Below are 27,805 nucleotides of genomic sequence, written 5' to 3'. Positions count from 1 at the left end.
ATGTGGATGACAGAACTATGTACAGATGAGGTTTGACCCAGCAGCCATATGCGTGCGTGGGTATCAGAGAGACAGCTGTATCTTACCCCTGCCGAGTGCACCATACACTTGGGGGAGCCGGTGGTCCCAGAGGAGTACATGATAAACAGGGGGTGAGAGAAGGGCAGCTGCTCAAACTCCAGCTGAGGGGCCTGGTCCCCCTCCTTCCCTGTGGCCAAAAAGTCATCCAGATACATACTGGGGAGGGAGGGAGAGAGAGAAAGAGCGAGAGAAAGAGTCAGGGAGTGAGTCAGGGAGTGAGTCAGGGAGTGAGTCAGGGAGTGAGTCAGGGAGTGAGTCAGGGAGTGAGTCAGGGAGTGAGTCAGGGAGTGAGTCAGGGAGTGAGTCAGGGAGTGAGTCAGGGAGTGAGTCAGGGAGTGAGTCAGGGAGTGAGTCAGGGAGTGAGTCAGGGAGTGAGTCAGGGAGTGAGTCAGGGAGTGAGTCAGGGAGTGAGTCAGGGAGTGAGTCAGGGAGTGAGTCAGGGAGTGAGTCAGGGAGTGAGAAAGAGGGAGAGAGAGGGGGAAAGAGGGAGAGAGAAGAGATGTTGACATGGTAAAATAGTAAAACAGGAAGAGGGGGTTAAAAAAAAGAGACAACTCAGATAAATGTATAGCCAAAGCCCAAGTGGGAGAGACTGCAAGAGTGTTAGTTATATTGAAGGAAATTAACATACCACACACACTTCACATTAGGTAAACGAGGTTAAATGATAAAACACAGAAAGTACGTCCAAAACTGCACCCTATGTCCTATATTAGAGCACTATGTTTGACCAGCACCCATAAACGGTCAACCTGACTCAGTCAGAAATACACACCTATTAGGGATCCTGGAAAGATCAGTGTCTTGTTTGCTTCGTACGTAGGGAATGACAACCACCTTCTGGAGATCGGGCAGTCCTAAGAACAGACCGTGGTAGTGACATTATACACACACCCCAATACTAACTAACCACACAAAAGGACCCACAAACAAGGCATTGCACTACCTTTGACCACACTGTGTAGTTTCTCCATGTGGTCGTGCCGTTTGCCGTTGTACACCACCGCTGCAACGGAGAAGATGAGTTTTGGCTGGATCTGAGAGAACCTGTCCAATACACCCTGAGAGAGAGAGAGAGAGAAAGAAAGAAAGAAAGAAAGAGAGAGAGAGAGAAAAAGAAGAGATACAATGACAATGGGGGAAAACAATTCGTACAGTTAAACTACGTAAAAGTACAAAAGAACCCCAGAGGATGACATGGAGTACACTGGTTTCTACTAGTTTCTAATGTGGACTTTACAGTCACACAGTTTCATGTGGTCCTCGGTGTGGACATTACAGTCACAAAGGGTTTCTAATGTGGTCCTCGGTGTGGACATTACAGTCACACTGAGTTTCATGTGGTCCTCGGTGTGGACATTACAGTCACAAAGGGTTTCTAATGTGGTCCTCGGTGTGGACTTTACAGTCACAAAGGGTTTCTAATGTGCACGGAGCACACATACAATACCAACTGGGCCGTAGCTACATGAGGAAATAAGTCTGCTTTTCAACTTACTATTGACAGTTAGAATAGTAGAATGCACAAGGTGCATCAGCATTTTTCCACTTGTTATCTGTCACTCAAAGAAAAGGCACCCCAATTAGACCATCTTAGTAAAAAATAAAAAATATATAAAAATGTAGATTAGTCTAGCCAGCTATCATGGAAAAATTCAAAACCATGCACGCAGGGCCCCCTGTCCTCCAGGGCGCCCCCACAGATTTTGTTAGTCACTCTCACTCAGATTATATATTAACATGGCATAAGCTACGGCAAAGTGTGTAGAAATGCAGGAATATTAGCTGTAAAAAAAAATATATAATGTTCGGTAATGAAAATGCTTTTTTAAAACTTTTTCTGCAAACAGATCCCTGTGTACGTATTCAATTATAGTTTTTAATCCTGGTGCGGAGTTAATGTGTAGCGGTTAATTGTATAGCTAACAAGCTATGCGTTTGTAGATCGCCTGAGGTGAATGAAACTACAGCAACCAATGTCATAATGACCAGGGCCATTTTTACTGTTCTCCACAAAGCATTAAGAGTTTTTAAATTGTATAAAAATAAAAAAAAGTAAATTAGCTTAAACTATTTTAAAATAAGATTTAAAAATGTTCTCCTCAGAGAAGGCCAACTAGACATTCTCTGCTCCTGTGTGGGATATTGTTCTCCCTGTTTGCAAACTGGTAATTTCTTCTTGATATTATCAACAACTGCTCTCCCTTGTTCACCTGGAAATTCCTATTCCACACAGTCAGCTAGGGAAATTTGATCCAAATCATCCGAAACGGCAGTGAAACACTACAAATAGACCGACTTCCGCTTTAGTATTACAAGCCGTATCTAACGTGCATTTGACGATGCCGATGTGCTACAATGCTTGGTGTTGAAATACTCTTTTCGCCACAAGGGGGCAGTAAAAGATCAGACAGAGACAATCCCAACAGTACTGTATATCCTTCCTCCTAAAGTAGGCACTCCTTCACTACTTCTCATAAATCTAAAAGTATTGGATTGATGGAGGCATGGGCCTGTGGGATTTTCCCACCACATTTCCTACATCATAGCTTTCGTCCCAATTACCTCTCCTTCCTCCCAAAGTGTGCGGCTGCGATTGCAAACTGATTTGAAAAGGAAATGACTTGTATAAGAAACATGGTGGAAACTCGTACTTGCCTATACCTCCGCCAATCCAACGCTTTTATATTTGTGGGAAGTAATGAACGAGTGCACACTTCAGGAGGAAGAAGGTATTGTTGGGACGTAACAGGACAGGTGCTATTCATGTTGACAGATGCATTCATGCAAGAGACTGGTATCAACGCGGGGTGTTCCATTTCTAGCGTAGCATCAGCAGTACTCTGCCGGCGGGGGGGGGGGGGGGGGGGGGGGGGCACGAGTCACCACACTCAACAGAATCCCTGCTCGTTGTGTGTGTATATGTGTGTCTTAAATACTTTTAGCATTTGCTTTAGCCTGTATGTCGTGCCAGGTGGGGTGGGGGTGACGACAACTAAGAAAGGGCCATAACAGAGCTAATTAACAACCCCCCCAGGAGCCATTAGCAAGACAAACAAAGTACTATTCCTAAATTAGAGGAAACTCTCACCTACCCATTAACTCTGACTGCTGCCCTACGCCCTCCTATACCCCCTCCCTCACTTCCCCTTGGTCAAAAGTGGTGGACTACATGGGGAATAGGGTGTAGTGGTGGACTACATGGGGAATAGGGTGTAGTGGTGGACTACATGGGGAATAGGGTGTAGTGGTGGACTACATGGGGAATAGGGTGTCATATAAGATGCAGTCGAGGTCATCCTTACGTTGACTCCAAAGTCCACAGAGGTGGACGACCAGATGGCCCCGATGCTGGCCGCAGCCAACATGGCCTCCACCGCATGGATCCCATTGGGTAGATAGCCTGAGAGAGCGACAGAGAGAGGGAAGAAAGGAGAGAGGAAAAAAAGAGATGGTTTATTGTGGAGGGCATTCAAATGATCAATGTTACGATAACTCATGAATCCTTTCTCCGTCAGGACGCCATCTCCCTTGTTACTTCTGACTCACAAGAACACAAATCTAATTTCATAGGGTGGAGAGAAAACAGCAGTTTACGGGAACTGGATTAAGGACAAGTCGTGGTACAGATAGCAGGATAAAGGACAAGTCGTGGTACAGATAGCAGGATAAAGGACAAGTCGTGGTACAGATAGCAGGATAAAGGACAAGTCGTGGTACAGATAGCAGGATAAAGGACAAGTCGTGGTACAGATAGCAGGATAAAGGACAAGTCGTGGTACAGATAGCAGGATAAAGGACAAGTCGTGGTACAGATAGCAGGATAAAGGACAAGTCGTGGTACAGATAGCAGGATAAAGGACAAGTCGTGGTACAGATAGCAGGATAAAGGACAAGTCGTGGTACAGATAGCAGGATAAAGGACAAGTCGTGGTACAGATAGCAGGATAAAGGACAAGTCGTGGTACAGATAGCAGGATAAAGGACAAGTCGTGGTACAGATTAGAGGTCGACCGATTAATCGGAATGGCCGATTAATTAGGGCCTATTTTAAGTTTTCATAACAAATCGGAAATCGGTATTTTTGGACAGCAATTTAGCCAATTTTTTTTTTTTTTTTATGTACACCTTTATTTAACTAGGCAAGTCCGTTAAGAATACATTCTTATTTTCAATGACGGCCTAGGAATGGTGGGTTAACTGCCTTGTTCAGGGGCAGAACAGATTTTTACCTTGTTAGCTCCGGGATTCAATCTTGCAACCTTACGGTTAACTAGTCCAACGCTCTAACCACCTGCCTCACGAGGAGCCCGCCTGTTACGCGAATGCAGTAGAAGCCAAGGTAAGTTGATAGCTAGCATTAAACTTATCTTATAAAAAACAATCATAAAATCACTAGTTAACTACACATGGTTGATGATATTACTAGTTTATCTAGCGTGTCCTGCGTTGCATATAATCAATGCAGTGCGCATTCGCGGAAAGTGGACTGTCGTTGCTCCAACGTGTACCTAACCATAAACATCAATGCCTTCCTTAAAATCAATACACAAGTATATATTTTTAAACCTGCATATTTAGTTAATATTGCCTGCTAACATGAATTCCTTTTAACTAGGGAAAATGTGTCACTTCTCTTGCAACAGAGTCAGGGTATACGCAGCAGTTTGGGCCGCCTGGCTCGTTGCGAACTGTGTGAGGACTATTTCTTCCTAACAAACACAGCCAACTTCGCCAAACGGGGGATGATTTAACAAAAGCGCATTTGCGAAAAAAGCACAATCGTTGCACAACAGTACCTAACTATAAACATCAATACCTTTCTTAAAATCAATACACAAAAGTATATATTTTTAAACCTGCATATTTAGCTAAAAGAAATCCAGGTTAGCAGGCAATATTAACCAGGTGAAATTGTGTCACTTCTCTTGCGTTCATTGCATGCAGAGTCAGAGTATATGCAACAGGTTGGGCCGCCTGGCTCGTTGCAAACTCATTTGCCAGAATTGTACATAATTATGACATACATTGCACAACCTTCAATGTTAACAGGAATATTTAGACTGATGGATGCCACACGTTAGATAAAATACGGTTCCGTATTTCACTGAAATAATAAATGTTTTGTTTTTGAGATGATAGTTTCCGGATTCGACCATATTAATGACCTAAGGCTCGTATTTGTGTGTTATTATGTTATAATTAAGTCTATGATTTGATAGAGCAGTCTGACTGAGCGGTGGTAAGGGGCAGCAGGCTCGTAAGCGTTCATTCAAACAGCACTTTCCTGCGTTTGCCAGCAGCTCTTCGCAATGCTTCTTGAGCTGTTTATGACTTCAAGCCTATCAACTCCCGAGATTAGGCTGGTGTAACCGATGTGAAATGGCTAGCTAGTTAGCGGGGTGTGCGCTAATAGCGTTTCAAACGTCACTCGCTCTGAGACTTGGAGAAGTTGTTCCCCTTGCTCTGCATGAGTAACGCTGCTTCGAGGGTGGCTGTTGTCGATGTGTTCCTGGTTCGAGCCCAGGTAGGGGCTAGGAGAGGGACGGAAGCTATACTGTTACACTGGCAATACTAAAGTGCCTATAACAACATCCAATAGTCAAAGGTATATGAAAAACAAATCCTAGAGAGAGAAATAGTCCTATAATAACTACAACCTAAAACTTCTTACCTGGGAATACTGAAGACTCATGTTAAAAGGAACCACCAGCTTTCATATGTTCTCATGTTCTGAGCAAAGAACTTAAACGTTAGCTTTCTTACATGGCACATATTGCTCTTTTACTTTCTTCTCCAACACTTTGTTTTTGCATTATTTAAACCAAATTGAACATGTTTCAATATTTATTTGAGACTAAATAGATTTTATTGATGTATTATATTAAGTTAAAATAAGTGTTCATTCAGTATTGTTGTAATTGTCATTATTACAAATAAATACAAATCGACCGATTAATCGGTATCGGCTTTTTTGGTCCTCCAATAATCGTTATCGGCGTTGAAAAATCATAATCGGTCGACGTCTATTACAGATAGCAGGATAATAAAGCATAACGCTGTGGGCCGTTCATTCTAGGAACAGGTAGTCATCCCCGGAAGAAACCAATAAGAGTGAATATCAGAGCGCTAGGGTGCATCCCAAATGGCACCCTTTCCCCCTATATAGTGCACTACTTTTGACCAGAGCCCTGTAAGGGATAGGGTGCCATTTGGGACGCAGCCCTAGTTGAGTCCTACATGGCTCCAGCAGCTTGAGGGCTGCCTCAGGTCAGGGGTCTGATATCAGCAGTGATATGTACGCTGCCTAAAGAAGGTGTCCACGTACATAGGTTCAGTTTTCTCCTAGCAGAACTGGGCTAGGTGAAGTGAAACTCTGTGTCTCTCACACTCCCTAAAAGACCTCTGCTTGAAAAACAAGAAAGAAAAAAAATGCAATATTACTCGTTTGTCCCTCTTGAGACACCGTATCAACAGCAAACCCACCAACACTTCTTCAAAAGTCAGAATCAATCTAAGATAAATCAAGAAATCCGTCATAAATGTATGTTTTTGCAGAGACAAACACTTCATTGAAGATTCCCTACAGTCGACCAATCACCGACAAAGGGGCGTCGACGGGCCTCCCGAGTGGCGCAGCGGTCTAAGGCAGTGCGTCGCTGTGCTAGAGGCGTCACTACAGACCCGGTCCGGATGTCCTTGTTCCATCACGCTCTAGCGACTCCTGTGACGGGCCGGGCGCATGCAAACAGACTTCAGTTGCCAGCTGGAAGGTGTTTCCTCCGACACATTGGTGCAGCTGGCATCTGGGTTGAGCGAGCAGTGTGTCAAGAAACAGTCATGTTTCGGAGGACACATGGCTCTCGACTTGCCTCTCCCGTGTCCGTACGGATTTGCAGCGATGGGACAAGACTGTAACTATCAATTGGATATCCCTAAACTGGGGAGAAAAAGGTGTCAAATGTACAAGTTCGTTCAGCTGCCGAACATCAGCTTGCCTCCAGACAAAATGTGTGCTCAAACAGCCCTACAGAAAATACCTGCCAAACACCCCAAAAAATCTAAAATAAACTGTTGTCTGGGAAACACACGCTAAGTTTTAGGTGAACCGCAGTCTGTTTGGTGGCAAAACAAGTAGGCCAGTAATGTCAAGCATCGGCCTGCAACCATAACCCTGTCACAAATCACACTTTCGCTGGCTATTGTCTGTTTTTTACTAGCACAGATTTAGCTGATAGCTGCCTTATTGAAAAACAATTTACTTACATGAACTGTGATGTGTAGTCTTACCTAGCTACTTACAGTGAGAGTCTGATAAATGAGGTAACCAGTATGCGTGTGTGTCTCAGGTAGGTTAATCCAGGTAGGTAGGTCAGTGTGGCAAACGGGCTGACCTGATATCCCGGTGATCAGGTAATCCCCTAACTGGTTCAGAGGCACACAGAGGGGTAAGGTTCAGAGGCACACAGAGGGGTAAGGGAAAAAGGACACAATCCAAGCTTTAAAAAAAAATGTAGAAGCCTACATGACTGTCTGTAGAGTTGTGACACACAACACCTTGCACTTACTCGGTGGAAACCTTCAATAGCAAGAGCCACACCTATAGGCTGTCAGACTCCCCCAATCTTTTTCCTGGGTCGCCAAGAACTCATTGTTGTTTTGGTCCTCGTACTAAACACACTAAATCAACTCATCACCAACCCTTTGATTATTTGAAATCCGGTGTGAAAATGTTGTTGTTTTTTAATTAAAAAAAAGTTTTTTTAAACTGTGCACCCCTTTGGGTCCCCAGGACCAGGAACCACTGGGACAATTAATGTAGCCTACAACACTGGACGCCATTAGAACCAGGAAACACTGGGACAATTAATGTAGTCTACAACACTGGACGCCATTAGGACTAGCTGTCGCCACTGGCGTTGGCTAATGGTGTTCCTAAAAATAAAAATTACAATATGTAACCTACAACACAATTATATCGTGTAACCTACTTCCTACATCCACAAACTAGATGGAACTAGTGTGGTAGAGAGAAACTGACTATGATAAAGTTATGAGTGTACAACCATGTTAATGAGATAGCCTCAGGTAATAAGGAAGTGCTAAGGATACAGTATCAGTCTGAACAATGAGGAAGGCCGGGAGTTAGTAAAGCGGTAATTGGTTGGTTTTCAACAGAAAAGCGTGTTGAAGGGATTGCTTGGTTGGTGTTGCTTGGTTGGGGCTTTGATCATACATTTTAGATATAGGCCTGGTTAAAGTACTAGTGTCTCTAGATTTGAGGGAATAGTGGCTAACTAAACTCAGCAAAAACAGTCCCTTTTTCAGGACCCTGTCTTTCAAAGATAATTCGTAAAAATCCAAATAACTTCACAGATCTTCATTGTAAAGGGTTTAAACACTGTTTCCCATGCTTGTTCAATGAACCATCAACAACTAATGAACATGCACCTGTGGAACGGTCGTTAAGACATTAACAGCTTACAGACGGTAGGCAATTAAGGTCAGTTATGAAAACTTAGAACACTAGAGGCCTTTCTACTGACTCTGAAATACACCAAAAGAAAGATGCCCAGGGTCCCTGTTTATCTGTGTGAACGTGCCTTAGGCATGCTGCAAGGAGGCATGAGGACTGCAGATGTGGCCAGGGCAATAAATTGCAATGTCTGTACCGTGATACGCCTAAGACAGCGCTACAGGGAGACAGGACGGACAGCTGATCGTCCTCGCAGTGGCAGACCACGTGTAACAACACCTGTACAGGATCGGTACATCCGAACATCACACCTGCGGGACAGGTACAGGATGGCAACAACAGCTGCCCGAGTTACACCAGGAACCCACAATCCCTCCATCAGTGCTCAGACTGTCCGCAATAGGCTGAGAGAGGCTGGACTGAGGGCTTGTAGGCTTGTTGTAAGGCAGGTCCTCACCAGACATCACCGGCAACAACGTCGCCTATGGGCACAAACCCACCGTTGCTGGACCAGACAGGACTGGCAAAAAGTGCTCTTCACTGACGAGTCGCGGTTTTGTCTCACCAGGGGTGATGGTCGGATTCGCGTTTATCATCGAAGGAATGAGCGTTACACCGAGGCCTGTACTCTGGAGCGTGATCGATTTGGAGGTGGAGGGTCCATCATGGTCTGTGTGTCGCAGCATCATCGGACTGAACTTGTCGTCATTGCTGGAAATCTCAATGCTGTGCATTACAGGGAAGACATCCTCCTCCCTCATGTGGTACCCTTCCTGCAGGCTCATCCTGACATGACAATGCCACCAGCCATACTGCTCGTTCTGTGCGTGATATCCTGCAAGACCGAAATGTCAGTGTTCTGCCATGTCCAGCAAAGAGCCCGGATCTCAATCCCATTGAGCACGTCTGGGACCTGTTGGATCAGAGGGTGAAGGCTAGGGCCATTCCCCCCAGAAATGTCCGGGAACTTGCAGGTGCCTTGGTGGAAGAGTGGAGTAACATCTCATAGAAAGAACTGGCAAATCTGGTGCAGTCCATAAGGAGGAGATGCACTGCAGTACATTGCAGCTGGTGGCCACACAAGATACTGACTGTTACTTTTGACCCCACCTCCTCCTTTGTTCAGGGACACATTATTCCATTTCTGTTAGTCACATGTCTGTGGAACTTGTTCAGTTTATGTCTCAGTTGTTGAGTCTTGTTATGTTCATACAAATATTTACCCATGTTAAGTTTGCTGAAAATAAACGCACTTGACAGTGAGAGGACTTTTTTTTTTTTTGCTGAGTTTACATATACATCTTCCAAAAGCTTCTGATAGAAACACTTTTAACTGGAACTTACTCTGCAATACACCCAGTAATGTAATCATGTTTCTCTTACCAAATGAATTGTTCTGCAGTTTACATATGATATTAAGACAGACATAGGTCAAGTAGTGCACCACAGAACTAGAATGACATTTCTATGTAACACGGACAAGGTTAAATGAAGGAGAGACCAGTGAGAACTAGCACTGTCTGCAGCTGAAGGGTTCATTTCTAGAAGGATAGCTGGAGAGGTGTGTTTTGAAGGCAGCCATAAACCTTGACTGGTTTCATCTGCTGAGTGGTTCTCTCTCCCTCTCCCCCAACACTGAAAAGGAAGTCCACACTTTATCAAACAGAGTGGGACAAGAACACATACACACACAGAGATACACCTAGTATTACAGCACGCACACACACACACACACAGAGATACACCTAGTATTACAGCACGCACACACACACACAGAGATACACCTAGTATTACAGCTCGCACACACACAGAGATACACCTAGTATTACAGCACGTACACACAGAGATACACCTAGTATTACAGCACGCACACACACACACAGAGATACACCTAGTATTACAGCACGCACACACAGAGATACACCTAGTATTACAGCACGCACACACACACACACAGAGATACACCTAGTATTACAGCACGCACACACACACACACAGAGATACACCTAGTATTACAGCACGCACACACACACAGAGATACACCTAGTATTACAGCACGCACACACACAGAGATACACCTAGTATTACAGCACGCACACACACAGAGATACACCTAGTATTACAGCACGCACACACAGAGATACACCTAGTATTACAGCACGCACACACAGAGATACACCTAGTATTACAGCACGTACACACAGAGATACACCTAGTATTACAGCACGTACACACACACACAGATATACACCTAGTATTACAGCACGCACACACACACACACAGAGATACACCTAGTATTACAGAACGCACACACACAGAGATACACCTAGTATTACAGCACGCGCACACACACAGAGATACACCTAGTATTACAGCACGCGCACACACACAGAGATACACCTAGTATTACAGCACGCACACACACAGAGATACACCTAGTATTACAGCACGCACGCACACACACACACAGAGATACACCTAGTATTACAGCACGCACACACACACACACACACACACAGAGATACACCTAGTATTACAGCACGCACACACACAGAGATACACCTAGTATTACAGCACGCACACACACAGAGATACTCCTAGTATTACAGCACGCACACACACAGAGATACACCTAGTATTACAGCACGCACACACACACAGATACACCTAGTATTACAGCACGCACACACACACAGAGATACACCTAGTATTACAGCACGCACACACACACAGAGATACACCTAGTATTACAGCACGCACACACACACACAGAGATACACCTAGTATTACAGCACACACACACACACACACACACACAGAGATACACCTAGTATTACAGCACGCACACACACAGAGATACACCTAGTAATACAGCACGCACACACACAGAGATACACCTAGTAATACAGCACGCACACACACACAGAGATACACCTAGTATTACAGCACGCACACACAGAGATACACCTAGTATTACAGCACGCACACACACAGAGATACACCTAGTATTACAGCACGCACACACAGAGATACACCTAGTATTACAGCACGCACACACACACAGAGATACACCTAGTATTACAGCACGCACACACACACAGAGATACACCTAGTATTACAGCACGCACACACACGAGATACACCTAGTATTACAGCACGCACACACACACAGAGATACACCTAGTATTACAGCATGTACACACACACAGAGATACACCTAGTATTACAGCACGCACGCACACACACACAGAGATACACCTAGTATTACAGCACGCACACACACACACAGAGATACACCTAGTATTACAGCACGCACACACACACACAGAGATACACCTAGTATTACAGCACGCACACACACACACACAGAGATACACCTAGTATTACAGCACGCACACACACAGAGATACACCTAGTATTACAGCATGTACACACACAGAGAGATACACCTAGTATTACAGCACGCACACACACACAGAGATACACCTAGTATTACAGCACGCACACACACAGAGATACACCTAGTATTACAGCACACACACACACAGATACACCTAGTATTATAGCACGTACACACAGAGATACACCTAGTATTACAGCACGTACACACAGAGATACACCTAGTAATACAGCACGCACACACACAGAGATACACCTAGTATTACAGCACGCACACAGAGATACACCTAGTATTACAGCACGCACACACAGAGATACACCTAGTATTACAGCACACACACAGAGATACACCTAGTATTATAGCACGTACACACAGAGATACACCTAGTATTACAGCACACACACAGAGATACACCTAGTATTATAGCACGTACACACAGAGATACACCTAGTATTACAGAACGCACACACACAGAGATACACCTAGTATTACAGCACGCACACACACAGAGATACACCTAGTATTACAGCACGCACACACACACAGAGATACACCTAGTATTACAGCACGCACACACACACACAGAGATACACCTAGTATTACAGCATGTACACACACACAGAGATACACCTAGTATTACAGCACGCACGCACACAGAGATACACCTAGTATTACAGCACGCACACACACACACACACAGAGAGATACACCTAGTATTACAGCACGCACACACACACACACAGAGATACACCTAGTATTACAGCACGCACACACACAGAGATACACCTAGTATTACAGCACGCACACACACAGAGATACACCTAGTATTACAGCACGTACACACAGAGATACACCTAGTATTACAGCACGCACACACACACAGAGATACACCTAGTATTACAGCACGCACACACACAGAGATACACCTAGTATTACAGCACGCACACACACACACACACAGAGATACACCTAGTATTACAGCACGCACACACACAGAGATACACCTAGTATTACAGCACGCACACACACAGAGATACACCTAGTATTACAGCACGTACACACAGAGATACACCTAGTATTACAGCACGCACGTACACACAGAGATACACCTAGTATTACAGCACGCACACACAGAGATACACCTAGTGTTACAGCACGCACACACACACAGAGATACACCTAGTATTACAGCACGCACACACACAGATACACCTAGTATTACAGCACGCACACACAGAGATACACCTAGTATTACAGCGCGCACACACAGATACACACCTAGTATTACAGCACGCACACACACACTACACACACGTCACCAATTATAGTTTACCGTACACTGTGCAGAGACAGTACACCTACAGGTTGAGTAATGTTATGATATTCTGCTTCGGCTATTTTTAGGATTGCACTGGACAATTTGAAAGATGATTGAAGACTATTATGCACAAATTGAAAACCCAATGACAACACAGAACAGCAGGGAGAGGCCATCTCTAACAAGAATTACACAAATCAGTCGTTGATCTTTTTTCTGTGATTCAAAAGGTTTGTTCAACTCTCCTACTGAAACTACCATAGAACTAGCAGACTAGCCCATGTCAGTCATCTTGGCTTGTTACGTGGTATAGGGTGAAACTGCCTCTACACTGATCTTGGGTCAGTTTTGTATTTCCCCCAACTAAATGGTTAAAGTCAAGATTGGGGGAAGGGAAGCTGATCCTAGATCTGTACCTAAGGGAAACTTCAGAGCTTGTTACATAATGGATTGACAGCATAATGGGAGCTTAGCTTCTTCCACATCTACTTTTAAGTTTACTAGGTTAGTTTGTTTATTTATTTAAAAATCAGGGACCGTGCAAACCAAAATAGTGCACCGTACTTAGCTACATCTCAATTCCATCTGCAGCAGTCACTTTGTTGAGCATATCACACACACACACACACACACACACACACACACACACACACACACACACACACACACACACACACACACACACACACACACACACACACACACACACACACACACACACACACACACACACAGCTGATGGGAGGACGGCTCATAATAATGTCTGGAACTGAGTGAATGGAATGATACCTTCCCAACATTTCACTCCAGCCATTACCACACCAATCCTCCTCAATTAAGGTGCCACCAACCTCCTGTGACACACACACGTAGTATAACAAAAGCATGACTCACGAAGTAGAGTGGGATGAAGAGGACAGAGTCAGGAAGGCGAGGACGTGGTCATAACACAGTCCCACTGACCTCACCTTAAATGGACCATCACATAAAGTAGCAGAGAGTCATTTAGCTAATGGATCCCATGGCTTTCCGTGGTGCCAGGGCATGTAGCCTATAGCTTTGCTTCAGTTAATGGATAAATGTTTATTGATAGGTCTATTTGGCTGTCATTTTCACCAACAAAAATATGTCCGGGAACTCCCCCAATCTACCTACAATACCCCATAATGACAAGGCAAAAACAGGTTTTTCTAAATTCGTGCAAATTTGTCAGAAAAAAAATGAAATATCACATTTACATAAGTATTCAGACCCTTTTACTCAGTACTTTGTTGAAGCATCTTTGGCAGCGATTAAAGCCTCAAGTCTTCTTGGGTATGACGCTACAAAGCTTTGCAAACCTGTATTTGGAGTTTCTCCCATTCTTCTCTGCAGATCCTCTCAAGCTCTTGTCAGGTTGGATGGGGAGAGTTGCTGTACAGCTATTTTCAGGTCTTGCCAGAGATGTCAGATTGGGTTTAAGTCCAGGCTCTGACTGGGCCACTCAAGGACTTTCAGAGACTTGTCCAGAAGCCACACAAATACAGGTGTACCAAGCTTGTAGCAACATACCCAAGACTCGAGGCTGTAATCACTGCCAAAGGTGCTTTAACAAAGTACAGAGTAAAAGGGTCTGAATACTTATGTAAATGTGTTATTCAGTTGTTGTTTTTTTATACATTTGCAAAAATGTCTAAAAACCAGTTTTTGCTTTGTCTTTATGGAGTATTGGTACCGTGTGTAGATAGAGAAAAGAATATGCTTTAATCAACTTTAGAATAATGCTGTAACGTAACAAAATGTGGAAAAAGTCCTGGGGTCTGAATACTTTCCGAATGCACTGAGTGTTTGTATTTTTATATATACAGTTGAAGTCGGAAGTTTACATACACTTAGGTTAGTCATCAAAACTCATTTTTCAACCACTCCACAAATTTCTTGTTAACAAACTATAGTTTTGGCAAGTCGGCTAGGACATCTACTTTATGCATGACACAAGTCATTTTTCCAACAATTGTTTACAGACAGATTATTTCACTGTATCGCAATTCCAGTGGGTCAGAAGTTTACATACACTAAGTTGACTGTGCCTATACACAGCTTGGAAATTCCAGAAAAGGATGTCATAGCTTTAGAAGCTTCTGATAGGCTAATTGACATCATTTCAGTCAATTGGAGGTGTACCTGTGGATGTATTTCAAGGCCTACCTTCAAACTCAGTGCCTCTTTGCTTGACATCATGAAAAAAAGAAAAAAAAGAAATGAGTCCTCCAATTATAGTCCTCCACAAGTCTAGTTCATCCTTGGGAGCAATTTCCAAATACCTGAAGGTACCACATTCATCTGTACAAACAATAGTACACAAGTATAAACACCATGGGACCAGCCGGCATACCGCTCAGGAAGGAAACGCGTTCGGTCTCCTAGAGATGAACGTACTTTGGTGCGAAAAGTGCAAATTAATCCCAGAACAACAGCAAAGGACCTTGTGAAGATGCTGGAGGAAACAGGTACAAAAGTATCTATATCCACAGTAAAATTAGTCCTATGTCAACATAACCCGAAAGGCCGCTCAGCAAGGAAGAAGCCACTGCTCCAAAACCGCCATAAAAAAGCCAGACTACGTTTTGCAACTGCACATGGGGACAAAGATCGTACTTTTTGGAGAAATGTCTTCTGGTCTGATGAAACAAAAATAGAACTGTTTGGCCATAATGACCATCATTATGTTTGGAGGAAAAAGGGGGAGGCTTGCAAGCCGAAGAACACCATCCCAACCATGAAGCACGGGGGTGGCAGCATCATGTTGCCGGTGTGCATTGCTGCAGGAGGGACTGGTGCACTTCACAAACTAGATGGCTTCATGAGGAAAGAAAAATTATGTGGATATATTGAAGCAACATCTCAAGACATCAGTCAGGAAGTTAAAGCTTGGTTGCAAATGGGTCTTCCAAATGAACAATGATCCCAAGCATACTTCCAAAGTTGCGGCAAAATGGCTCAAGGACAACAAAGTCAAGGTATTGTAGTGGCCATCACAAAGCCCTGACCTCAATCCCATAGAAAATTTGTGGGCAGAACTTAAAAAGCGTGTGCGAGCAAGGAGGCCTACAAACCTGACTCAGTTACACCAGGTCTGTAAGGAGGAATGGGCCAAAATTCACCCAACTTATTGTGGGAAGCTTGTGGAAGGCTACCCGAAACGTTCGACCTAAGTTAAACAATTTAAAGACAATGCTACCAAATAGCGTGTATGTAAACTTCTGACCCACTGGGAATGTGACGAAAGAAATAAAAGCTGAAATAAATCATTCTACTATTATTCTGACATTTCACATTCTTAAAATAAAAGTGGTGATCCTAACTGACAGGGAATTTTTACTAGGATTAAATGTCAGGAATTGTGAAAAACTGAGTTTAAATGTATTTGGCTAAGGTGTATGTAAACTTCCAACTTCAACTGTATATATAATAAACTGTCCTATATAGCCCACCTGACCCTGTATAAATTGAGTTGTCCTCACGCTCTCTTCCAGCTTGAATAGAAAGTTGTGTAAAACCCATCTATTAACTCCAAATAACAGTCAGTCTACCCTCAAAACACCAGCTTACTCGGGATTGTTTTATGTGGTGTAGCATACTATCTATAGATGTATGCAGCATTTAGCTTCTATTTATAAACTTGAATTAAAAAAATTACACATCAAATAGGCTAACAAAGAGGGGGAAAAAGTAGTCAACTTGAGGATAAATGTAGCTTCTATTTATAGTTGAACTCGGCAGGTTCTGGCTAATAGCCTATACAAATGTGCTGCAATTAAGGTAAACTTGAGAAGTCCTCCTGGCTGCTTCTCTGTATGTCTCTTTTTCTAATTCTTTCTCTTAAAAAGCTCTCTGTCTGTGGTTGTCCCTCTCTTTTTGTCTATGTAAAGGCAGATAGTAGCTACAGTATGCTACTGCGTCGCCTTACATAGGTCTGTAGGTCCAAGTTGCAGGTCCTGACTGTTTTCTATACCGAGTATTGCCAACCCAGACATTCTTTCCTGAGACATTGTGCATTATGTCCATTGCGCTGCAAACAATTTAAACTTATCTTGAATGATACATGCCAAGATATACCAGAGATAAGGGACTGTTGCAACCACACAAATCAAATGCTGGTTCACAAGTATGAGCCCTCAAGAACTGTTGTCTGCTAAATATGATCTGTTTGCATCTGCCAATTTACTGAATGTCCAGTATCCAGATGGCCTGTCTCAGAGCTTCTGATATGGATAATCTCTTTCCGTAACGTGTTGAGGCCGGCAGTTAAGGAGAATGAGAGGCTCAACTAACGATGTTGCAGAACTGCTGTATTTTGATGCACACCTCCCTTCTGAACAGTTTCCCCTGATGGTCTTACGGCAACCAAGCTGTTTTTAACCATCCCTGTAACTGTCGCTTCTGTGGAGAGAATAATTTTCTAAACTAAAACTCATAACTACCTAAGAAGCATTAGGCTCTCGGTCTGATATGAGCTTTTGAACACTGGCGCCTTCGTAGCCTTGACCACGACATTTGTACACCCATATCCCTTTATTTTGATCGGTCACATTCCTGAAGCCCCCCAAAAATAAACCCATAGTTTCCTGGTACATATGTAAATTAAAAAAGGTTTCTGAATTACTTTTTGGAGGGTTAGTGTCAAAATGATTTATTTAAAAAATCTAATAGATGTCGATGACAGGTGCATGACATACCCCTAGAGCTTGAAGGCCCCCCCGTCTTGCGGGGGTGTCCGGTACGCCAGTGGGGGGTGTGTGTGTGTGTGTGTGTGTGTGTGTGTGTGTGTGTGTGTGTGTGTGTGTGTGTGTGTGTGTGTGTGTAGGTGTGTGTGTGCAGTGCGTAGTGTGCAGTGCGTAGTGTGCAGTGCGTAGTGTGTGTAGTGTGTGCGTGTGTGCATGTGTAGTGTGTGTGTGTGTGTGTGTGCGCAGTGTGTGTGTAGTGTGTGTATGCAGCGCAGCAAACGGAGTTGGATTAACTGAATACAAGTACTATTCCTGGTACAACGTCTTAATAAATACTAGTGTCTTGTGAAGAGGGAAGCTGGTCCGGTCTGCCTCAGTTGGTACAGCATGGAACACCAAAATACTGGGTTTGAGTCCCATACCAAAACATATTGCTGCAACGCCAGGATACTGGGTTTGAGTCCCATACCAAAACATATTGCTGCAACGCCAGGATGCTGGTTTTGAGTCCCATACCAAAACATATTGCTGCAACGCCAGGATGCTGGTTTTGAGTCCCATACCAAAACATATTGCTGCAACGCCAGGATGCTGGGTTTGAGTCCCATACCAAAACATATTGCTTTGGATCAAATCAAAGTAAACCAGCTCTTCAAGTAGGACTATTCGGGTGAAACATGTTAGACTGGCTGCGTTATATTACAGCGTTCTACTGCAGTGGGGAGTAGGGATGGATGAATAGGGCCATTTAGAATTTGCTTCAGTCACCCCATGCCAACAAAGGCCTCTATATAGACAGAGGCCCGTGGGGGGGGTTAAAATCTGCACCAATCACAGGTCAGGATACAGCAGGCTCGGGTGTTCCTTGACCAATTGCAGAAGAGAAGGTCTGACAAGCTCCGTGCAGGGGGCCCAGAGTGAGGGAGAAGGGGAGATGATGGTAGGACTCTCCCTATGGACCCTGGTCGGTCAAAAGTAGTGCACTAGGTGTAGGGAGTAGGGTGCCATTTCAGACGCAGGGCCTAGTGCTTGACGAAAAGTCGGGCTGATTAGTGGTGTGGTGTGCATGTTTCTAGCTGGACTGTCACACTGTCATTTTGTCAGACAGAGAGCCTCTCCTCCTGACCTTTGTGACAGAGTAGGGGTTTGGTGGTAATGCTGCATGGTGACTCACCCACGACTCTGTCGCCTGTCCCGACACCCATCTTCCTCATGGCGGCGGCGAACAGCGCCACATCGCGCCTCAGCTCCCCGAAAGTCACCTTGGTGATCTCGTCATTTGCCTCGGCTTAGAGAGAAAGAGAGAGGAGAGAGAGACCGTGAGAGAGGATAGTGAGAGAAAATGAGAGGTAAACAGAAACGAAAGCCCTGTTCGTACTGGATTAGTTTACCTGGTGGAGACAATTACATAACCAGGGTGCACGAGCACAAATCAGCACATCCGTAAGTTAAATCCCGTCTGAATCGACTAATTCCTAGGTCCTCTGATAATACTAGTCCCGTGCGAATCGACATCCATGTGTTTTGAGAGAAATATTTAACAGGTGTTTCTCACAGTTTCAGCAAGAAAAACAGATTTGATAAATGGAGCTTAAAAACAAAGTGCTGTGCATAGCCAATATATGAAGAGCCTTTCAGAGAATGCTTTTGCTTATAGGTTTGGTGCCAATGAATTGAACATCTCCAAATGCGTCAATATAATAACCATTGCGCCTATTTAACGTAACCCTTGTTGTTAATAGATCGCAAAGCAGCATTACAACGGAGCTAAACTGCATCTGCTGGCTGGGGCCATTGAGGAAGTCTTGTACTGCAGAGCGCTAAATTATCCTAATGATTACACTTCCTCAATCCAGATATTATGGCGACACTATACCGAGGATGCTTTGGTGTGGTTTAGAAACTTGGGAGCCAAACTGGAGTTAGTGTTTCCTGTTATCACCTAGACATGTTGAAATATCTTCACGTCTAGATTACAAATCTCCAGGCTTCAGTCATAACTGTCAATTTAATTTTGAAAACATTTAAAAAGTGAATTACAGGGGGTCAGTTTGGAAAAAAACACGAATCCAGTCCGAATCATCCTCTGGAATAATGGGCATCCCGGGGTAATAAATACATAACCAACATTCTCTTGTAATACTAGTCCCATGCTTTACCAGGCCAAATTACAGAGAATAGGGCTATAGTTAGTGTATGCAAAGCTATCCAAGTAATAACCTGCTCTGGCATACAGGGCTAATACAAGAACCTGCTCTGGCGTACAGGGCTGATACAGGAACCTGCTCTGACATACAGGGCTGATACAGGACACATTAAGTAGTAGTGCAGTGCCACCTGAGTAATAGCGCTCCTCTCCTAATTAACTTACAGGAGTTTGGCGGTGGACGGGGGTGGAGAACGCACCGAATGATAAGAGGATACCCATCAGGATATTAAAAACCCAAGGAGTGAGCAGGAGCCTGAAAACCCTGTGGCTCCTAATCAAATCACACTGCCCTGCATTCCGTATTGACCCGACGTCGGCCAAAGACATCTTGAATTAGGAGAGCTTATTGGGTGAAATAAAACCGCACAATTCTCGAAACTATTTTGGACGGTGTTGTCAAGAAATGCAAGGCGACCTTTGGAATAATCTTCTCAGTGCTTCAGTAATTATCTGTATGTATAAGACATGCCATTTAGCAGACATTTTTATCCAAAGAAATGTAAATGTCTGCGTGGCCCCAGTGGGAATTAAGCTAGAATTATAATGGCCATTAGAATATCATTGTGACCCTTTATTTCATACTTGGCGCACTAGCTATAAATATATACATTTTTTAAGTACTATAATTGTAGTATAAAAACATGGCTGGGAGCACAGGGTGCTGGTGTTGATTTAGGACTTGAACTCAACTGCAGATGAATGGGACCTTGGAAACTGACCAATTTTTTTTATTTTTTAAAGCCTAATAAATTGACTGAATTGCCTCAGCCGTACTTACTAGCAGCATAGAGGGCCACCTTGTCCTGGTCTTTGTGCTTTAGCAGGTTTTCAGCATAGTTCAGGCGGCTTCCTTTGAACCACTCTGGGACGTCCGATATCCTCTTGGAGATATCGACCACCTGAGGAAGAGGGGGGAAATGGCTAATGTTCTACATGATTCAAAACCGGGTTAAGGGAATAACGACTACAACGTAATACTGCTCTAAGCACAAGGGTACTGATAAGTAACTGATTGACTAGATAATCGATTGGCCCCCTCATCAAAGAACTTTATAAACTCCACCAATCATAATGTAGTATAGCCTACGCATTGTAGTCAGTCAGTCCAACGATGAATGCAAGATTATCGGATTGTTTGCATAGCATTGTATTTTCACCTACTGTATGTGTTTTGTAAGACTTTAATTACACAAATTGTGAGAGATCACATTGTAGAAGGTGTTACTGCACTAGATGGATGAAAAAGCACAATAAAAAGGCAATGTCTGTGTCCCAAGCAGCTGTCAGAGCCCTATGGACCCTTGTCAAAAGAAGTGCACTATTATAGAGATTAGGGTGACATTTAGGATGCAAACATTCACTTATTCAATGTTATGTACATAGACACCAGGAAACAGTGGGTAGACACACCTCCTCATACATCCTGGAGCTTACTACCCCACAGAAACGCCACACCTCAGCCCAGAACTCAGGGTAGCTCTCCACAGACCACTGGTACAGGTCATTGTAGTTGGCTGCAAGGGGAATGACATGAGAGATCAATCATGAGGTTTGTCCTCCAGCTGCTCCACATGTTAGACAAAAATAACCACAGGAACATACTGTTTACCCAATTTTGTATATGGTTTGGTTTTGCACCTAGGTAAAGTTAGTTTTATATTGGATATTTGGTTCCCTCTTCAATAGCTATTGAACCAAGCAAAACAAAATTTTACAATTTATACAGATTTAAATCTTCTGAAAAATATAAAAGTCACAATAAAAAAAAGGTGTTGATTGTTCGCCATCCTCCCCTGATTCAGAATATACCATTGTCATGGCATGCTTGGTTCAATAACTATAGAGAACCACAGTATGCCTCATAATACCCGTAAAACTTAGCGGTCAAACAAGGAAATGGTTCAAATCGATTTTCCACTATTCAATTTTCCCCATAGGGGATTTTAAAAACACTTAAAATAAGGTATGTGTTTTGTGTAGGCTTACCCTGGCGTGATGTTTTGATAACTGTGTCAATCTCTCTAGGACAAGGTGACATCAATATATTCACCTGTATTCACCACCCCCGCAAAATTAAATGCTAATTTACTGCTAATGTGGCAATCATAAAGAACTACAAATGCCATGATTTGGACGAGACTGCCGAATCGAGTCGAAGGTAAGAATTTCTGGATTAACTAATGTTAGTCATTAATAAACTATCCCCCCAAAACATTTTAAAAAACTGGACAATTCTGAAAACGGTCTTGTGCAAGTTTTAAATTGACACAATACCTGTTAGCAAAGGTGTCAGCTAGAGATAGCTTGCAGGGATTTGTTGTTTTGTATGACGTCTACTTTGACGCTAATTAGTATTTTCGAATCCGAGAGTAAATACAGCAGAGCCGAATATATTGATAAGTCACCTTCTCCGAGAGAGATTTGCATGGTTATCAAAACGTCACGCCACAGTAAGCCTACATGAAACAGTGTTTCTAAAAGTCCCTATGGGAAAAAAATGTATGGTGTAAAAACGATTGGAAATTATGACAGCTCCATCGTGGGGCAACTACAGTACTTAGGCTAGCATGTAGCAATATTATAAATATGCACATAGCTACATTAGCTAATGATGCAGTGTGTTGATTCTCCCTAGCAAAATGAATCGATTGGTACGAATGTATAACGTTAAATTAGAGGTGACTAGCATGACTGTCCCCGTCTGAAAAGCTGCTCCCTCGCCGGGTCACTCACCTAGATTAAGCCCAAAGTCTCTGTTCACCTGTGTCCTGAATCTGTCCATTTGTGTGTTCTTCTTTGAGTCTGGGTACCATAATACCTTCGACTCCATTATCTTCTCGCTCATACGTTCGGTGTCTTTGGACATTGTTGTTGCCTTGTTGTCGCCTCCGTTAAAAATGAGTCTGTCGTCCTTTATAGCTAGCTAGCTACTGTAGCTTAAACAGGCAGCACACTTCAGGTATGAATATGAGACAGAAGGCCAGATTGGACTGTCATTCCATGCGGACAAGCTGCAAGGATAAACCCAGTAAAGATCCCTCCCACCGTGAGGTGATGCGGCTGTCATAATAACCCACAGTATCCTTCCGCTTAAAGACGCAGATCTATTTCTTCCATAATAAATCAATTTAGTGTTAAACCAGTGTGATATCTAACCAATATCCTCGGATTGTGCATGATTATTACATACAAACTGTAAAAAATACGAGTAAATTGCATGACAAAAGTAATTTCCCTCAATCACTGGTGGCAAGGGATGGTGTACCTGTCGTTTCTTGTCAGAATTATTGACCCACTGTTCCAAAGGGATTTTAATGGCAGGCTGTTTATTGAGAGAGCTAAATGCATGCGTGGCATGTGCACTGAGGCCTCTGCCAATAGGTCTGGACCTTTTTGGCACAGATGGTATTGTGCGGACCCCTGACCATCGGGTTTGGTTCAAGTTCTGCTTAAACTGTCCCACCTCAGCCTCAGCTCTTTCACAAAAACATGCACTTGGGGCATAAACGGGTCTTGTCCATTGTTATGAATATTTTTTGGGTAAATGTATTTTTAAATACAAACAAGCACACGTTTCTATAAAATCATGACAAAACGATGTTAACTTTGTAGAATGGTTGCAATTGCATAATATGTTCAAGGTACACAATATGTTTGATCAAAATACATGTAAAAGAAAGTGATCTTTGGGGGTCAGAACGTTCAAGCGGAATAATATCACGCGGGGGCACGCCACCAGTTTGTCTGCAACCTGATTGGTCGAATAAAAACTGGCTCCACATCAGCCGAGACACGTCGTATGCAAAAGAGTGGGTCGACCGTGTTGACTGACGGCACTGATGTCCAATGAAATATACAATCTTGATCAGTGACAGCTCTCGAATGAAGGGATTCACCAATAAAACTCGCAGAACTAGAGAGCGTTTTTAGAGGTGTTCCCAATCAAATTGCTATATGTCATGCCCCTCCTCAGTCACTTTCACTGTCCAGAACCGTGAAAGAGAAGATCAGTTGTTTATTTTCAGAAAATAAAATAAACAACACAATTTATTTAACACAATTAATTTAATACAATTTATTTTCAGAAAATAAACTATATCAAATGCTTACATTCAATAAATAATTTCACTGTTCTTCTTGATACTCTCAGACTGCTACAGCATGTGGTAGACAAATATGCTTTGCTGTTTCACAGTGAAAGAGGAAATAGTTTTGAAACCCAGAGAGTTTTGAAACACAGAGATAATTATTTCTAAAGCATCAGTCCACCTACCAAAAAAAAAAGAGCTGAGTGGATGGATTTTCATTACTCTTGAATGCCAAATCAAAGTCTGATTATGGATCGGAGCGATGATGCAAGTGAAAAGAGAGCAGGATCTTGTGTTGTGAAAGATCAATGAGAGGGAGCCTGTAGATCAGTGTGTCTAACTCAACATGCCATATTATAGCTCTGGTCCAGGTCATGGTGTGATTACTAGTGGAGGTAAACGCACTACGCCCTGGACTTAGAACTGAGACATGTGTAGCTAGTTGATGGACCAGCAACATAAAGCCCAGTGCAGGTCAGATAACATCCATTGCCACCTTCTACCCAAGTAAAATAAAAACGGTGAAATAGTTCAAACTTTTGTTTATATCAGATTGTGAAACCCACAATAAAAGATCCCAGCCCAGTGTACAGTAGATGCTGTACTCATGCCCTGTTCATCGGCTACAGTAAAAGTAGCACTGAACACTGTCAACTTTTTATTTAACACATAGCTCACTTTCTTGATTGTCAATATTAGCATACAGTGTTTGATAGTATTCCATTTTAACAGTGAGTGGGTGGACTAGTTATACATGGTTATCTCATCACTAGCTTCCTCTAACAGGATGTGTAGATATCGCTCATTTGTTACAGTTAAAGGCACAATCCTTAATTTGTTTTCCAATCATACAGCAACCCCACCACTTGGTTTGATATAAATCTTAGGGGAATTCTGCCAAATTTACAGAATTATGAACACAAGGACTGACGGTCCATGACTTCAATCAACATGACAGTTCCAAACCACGTGTCAAACTCATTCCACGGAGGGCTGAGTGTCTGTGGGTTTTCACTCCTACCTTGTACTTGATTGATGAATAAAGGTCACTAATTAGTAAGGAACTCCCCTTACCTGGTTGTCTAGGTCCTAATTGAAAGAAAACCCGAAGAAACTCAGGCCCCCCCCCGGGGAATGACTTTGACACCCCTGTTCTAAACATACAATACATTGAACCTATAAATTACTTGTTTTTAAAGGCATTGCTTGCTTATGACACTGGAGACCGTTGTAAAGCTCATTGGGAATTTATAAATTATATTCTTCAGCAATGGGTATAGATTATGAATTGAAATGACCATTCTAGAGCACTAGATATTGCAGATTGCACCTTTTAAGAGAGCAATTCATAAATTGGTATGTTTTTGACTTACTAATACTCGTGTTGGTGAGGCCAGAAAAATGAAAGCCTACAGTCCATCTGTTTGCATGACCATTAGTGTATGGAAGCGTTCCTTGAATATGAGAGATTCTAAGTAACAGTGCAAATAAAGCAAGAATGAACAACTCAGCCTAATGAAAGAATAGACCTTGATTCACTGATGAGTAAGTAAGTCAAGCCTAATTACCCTATAGATTTGAATAAATAGGTTGAGGGCATCCATGCCATCTGTACCAACACATGCTTATTATACACTGAGTAGACAAAACATTAGGAACACCTGCTCTTTCCATGACATAGACTGACCAGGTGAATCCAGGTGAAAGCTATGATCCCTTATTGATGTCACTTGTTAAGTCCACTTCAATCAATGTAAATGAAGGGGGGAATACAGGTTAAAGAAGGATTTTTAAGCCTTGAGACATGTATTGTGTATGTGTGCCATTCAGAGGGTGAATAGGCAAGACACAATATTTAAGTGCCTTTGAATGGGGTATGGTAGTAGGTGCCTGGCGCACCGTTTTGAGTGTCAAGAACTGCAACGCTGCTGGGTTTTTCCCATGTGTATCAAGAATGGCCCACCACCCAAAGGACATTCAGCCAACTTGACACAACTGTGGGAAGCATTGGAGTACACTCAGCCTATGCAGTGATAAGACAAACAAGCTGGCTTGAAGTACAGCAATTGGGAAAGATCTTTGTACATGGCTTGGGAAGATGTGAAAGACTTGTTCCACCATGCCAAAATGCCAGGTTTGGTGGGGCTGGCTGAAATATGAACGAAGGGAGAGCCAAAGTAAAAGTTTGGAAAAGGCTCCTGTAACAGTGGCCTAAGGTCATTGTCAAGGCCCCAATTGCCAGGAGTGAGTGAGTGTACTCCTGTGTGTCCACATCACAATTACATCACTTGAAAGATAGCCACAGCCAATTTTGAGCAATGATGTGCAAGAGGTCTCTTTACTCGCTCTTTTTTTGTCTGTACTTTTCAAATCAGCTACACTTGTGTGGAAACCAACCCTGCTAGTTATTCAGCATTCATTACGCCAAAAAAAGAGAGTGGAGAGAACATGTACTTAGTGGTCACGTCACTCAAATGATATATTGAATTGCCTATGTTTTTGACTTCGTGCAAAGCAAAGTCAAGCCTTAATGTGGTGATAAAGTTGATTTATTCAAATCTTGGGACCTCAATTTCACTTCAAAATGACTCCTCTGTAAGATTCATTTCCACAATACATGACACGGTTTAACAGCCAGGCAGTAGGGTAGAAGAACATCCCCACACCACAAAGGAAAACAAAGATAGAAAAACAGGATATGAACACACAAGGTAATGCTAAAGAACTACAGGGAAATATACTCAAGTTTCACAAGATTAAGTGCTTCTAAAAGAAAGACGAAGAACATTCATTTTGGCACAGCACATGTGGGGACTACATAGACAGAAAAGAACGGATGTTCAGTTGGAATGAATATGGGTCTTATTGACCCTTATAGCTATTACTCTACTCAGTGAGAGGTTGAGACTTCAAGTCTAGACATTCTGCTGTCATTTACTTGACACTGCAGCAGATTTAGATCTGACTAAATCTGCTGCAGTGTCAAGGCCAAAGAGGCATTAGAGAGAAAGAGAGAGAGAGAGAATTCTTTATAACGAGTTGGGACGTCATACACCATCATTCCACCTAACGGTTCACAATATTAGGCCTAGTCCATTCTCAAAACTGAAATAAAGATGAAATGCTGAGAATTCTATTTTTTGAGGATTTGTATGACAACTCAGCAGCAGACTACATATTAGTGTCGTAAATACTCATGTCTTCCCTCTGCTGTAATGAACCTACGGATGACAGCATGATATGTGTTGGCTGGAAAATACATGGTTTGGTCTCTACAGTACATGAATCAGTACAAAATGATCCAAGATGACCTATTTTACAAATCAATACACATTTAATACTCATTCAATTCTTAATATTTCCAACACTTACAATGTTAAAATACTGACTTTTTAACAAATACAACATTGTAACATTTTGCTATAGAATAGCACATACGGTATACAGTACATAATCAAAACTACATTTGTGTAGACAAGTTCACTTCTGGAGGGGTGGGGCTGGAGAGATGGTATGGTAGCCAATG

The 27,805-nt window shown here is 42.8% G+C and overlaps 1 protein-coding gene across 2 annotated transcripts in view; it reads right to left on the bottom strand.

Moving 5' to 3' along the window:
* Positions 1-23,200, bottom strand: part of aacs (acetoacetyl-CoA synthetase) — a 56,557-nt gene extending 33,357 nt beyond the window's left edge. The window contains exons 1-8 of one of the 2 annotated variants that reach the window (XM_038985291.1): positions 22,925-23,200; positions 21,602-21,705; positions 20,970-21,090; positions 19,157-19,270; positions 3,387-3,484; positions 1,028-1,142; positions 857-938; positions 87-237 (exon numbers count right to left, since the gene is read on the bottom strand). In XM_038985291.1, the coding sequence (XP_038841219.1) occupies positions 87-237; positions 857-938; positions 1,028-1,142; positions 3,387-3,484; positions 19,157-19,270; positions 20,970-21,090; positions 21,602-21,705; positions 22,925-23,057 (918 nt within the window). In that variant the 5' untranslated portion in view covers positions 23,058-23,200. The remainder of the gene's footprint in view (positions 1-86; positions 238-856; positions 939-1,027; positions 1,143-3,386; positions 3,485-19,156; positions 19,271-20,969; positions 21,091-21,601; positions 21,706-22,924) is intronic. The other variant, XM_038984723.1, reaches the window with a different exon arrangement.
* Between the last annotated feature and the right edge of the window lie 4,605 nt (positions 23,201-27,805).

Source organism: Salvelinus namaycush, chromosome 1 (genome assembly GCF_016432855.1).
Source record: "Salvelinus namaycush isolate Seneca chromosome 1, SaNama_1.0, whole genome shotgun sequence".
NCBI lineage: Eukaryota > Metazoa > Chordata > Actinopteri > Salmoniformes > Salmonidae > Salvelinus > Salvelinus namaycush.
The sequence above is the reverse complement of the archived record's forward strand: the minus strand, read 5'-3'. Positions and strand labels throughout refer to the sequence as shown.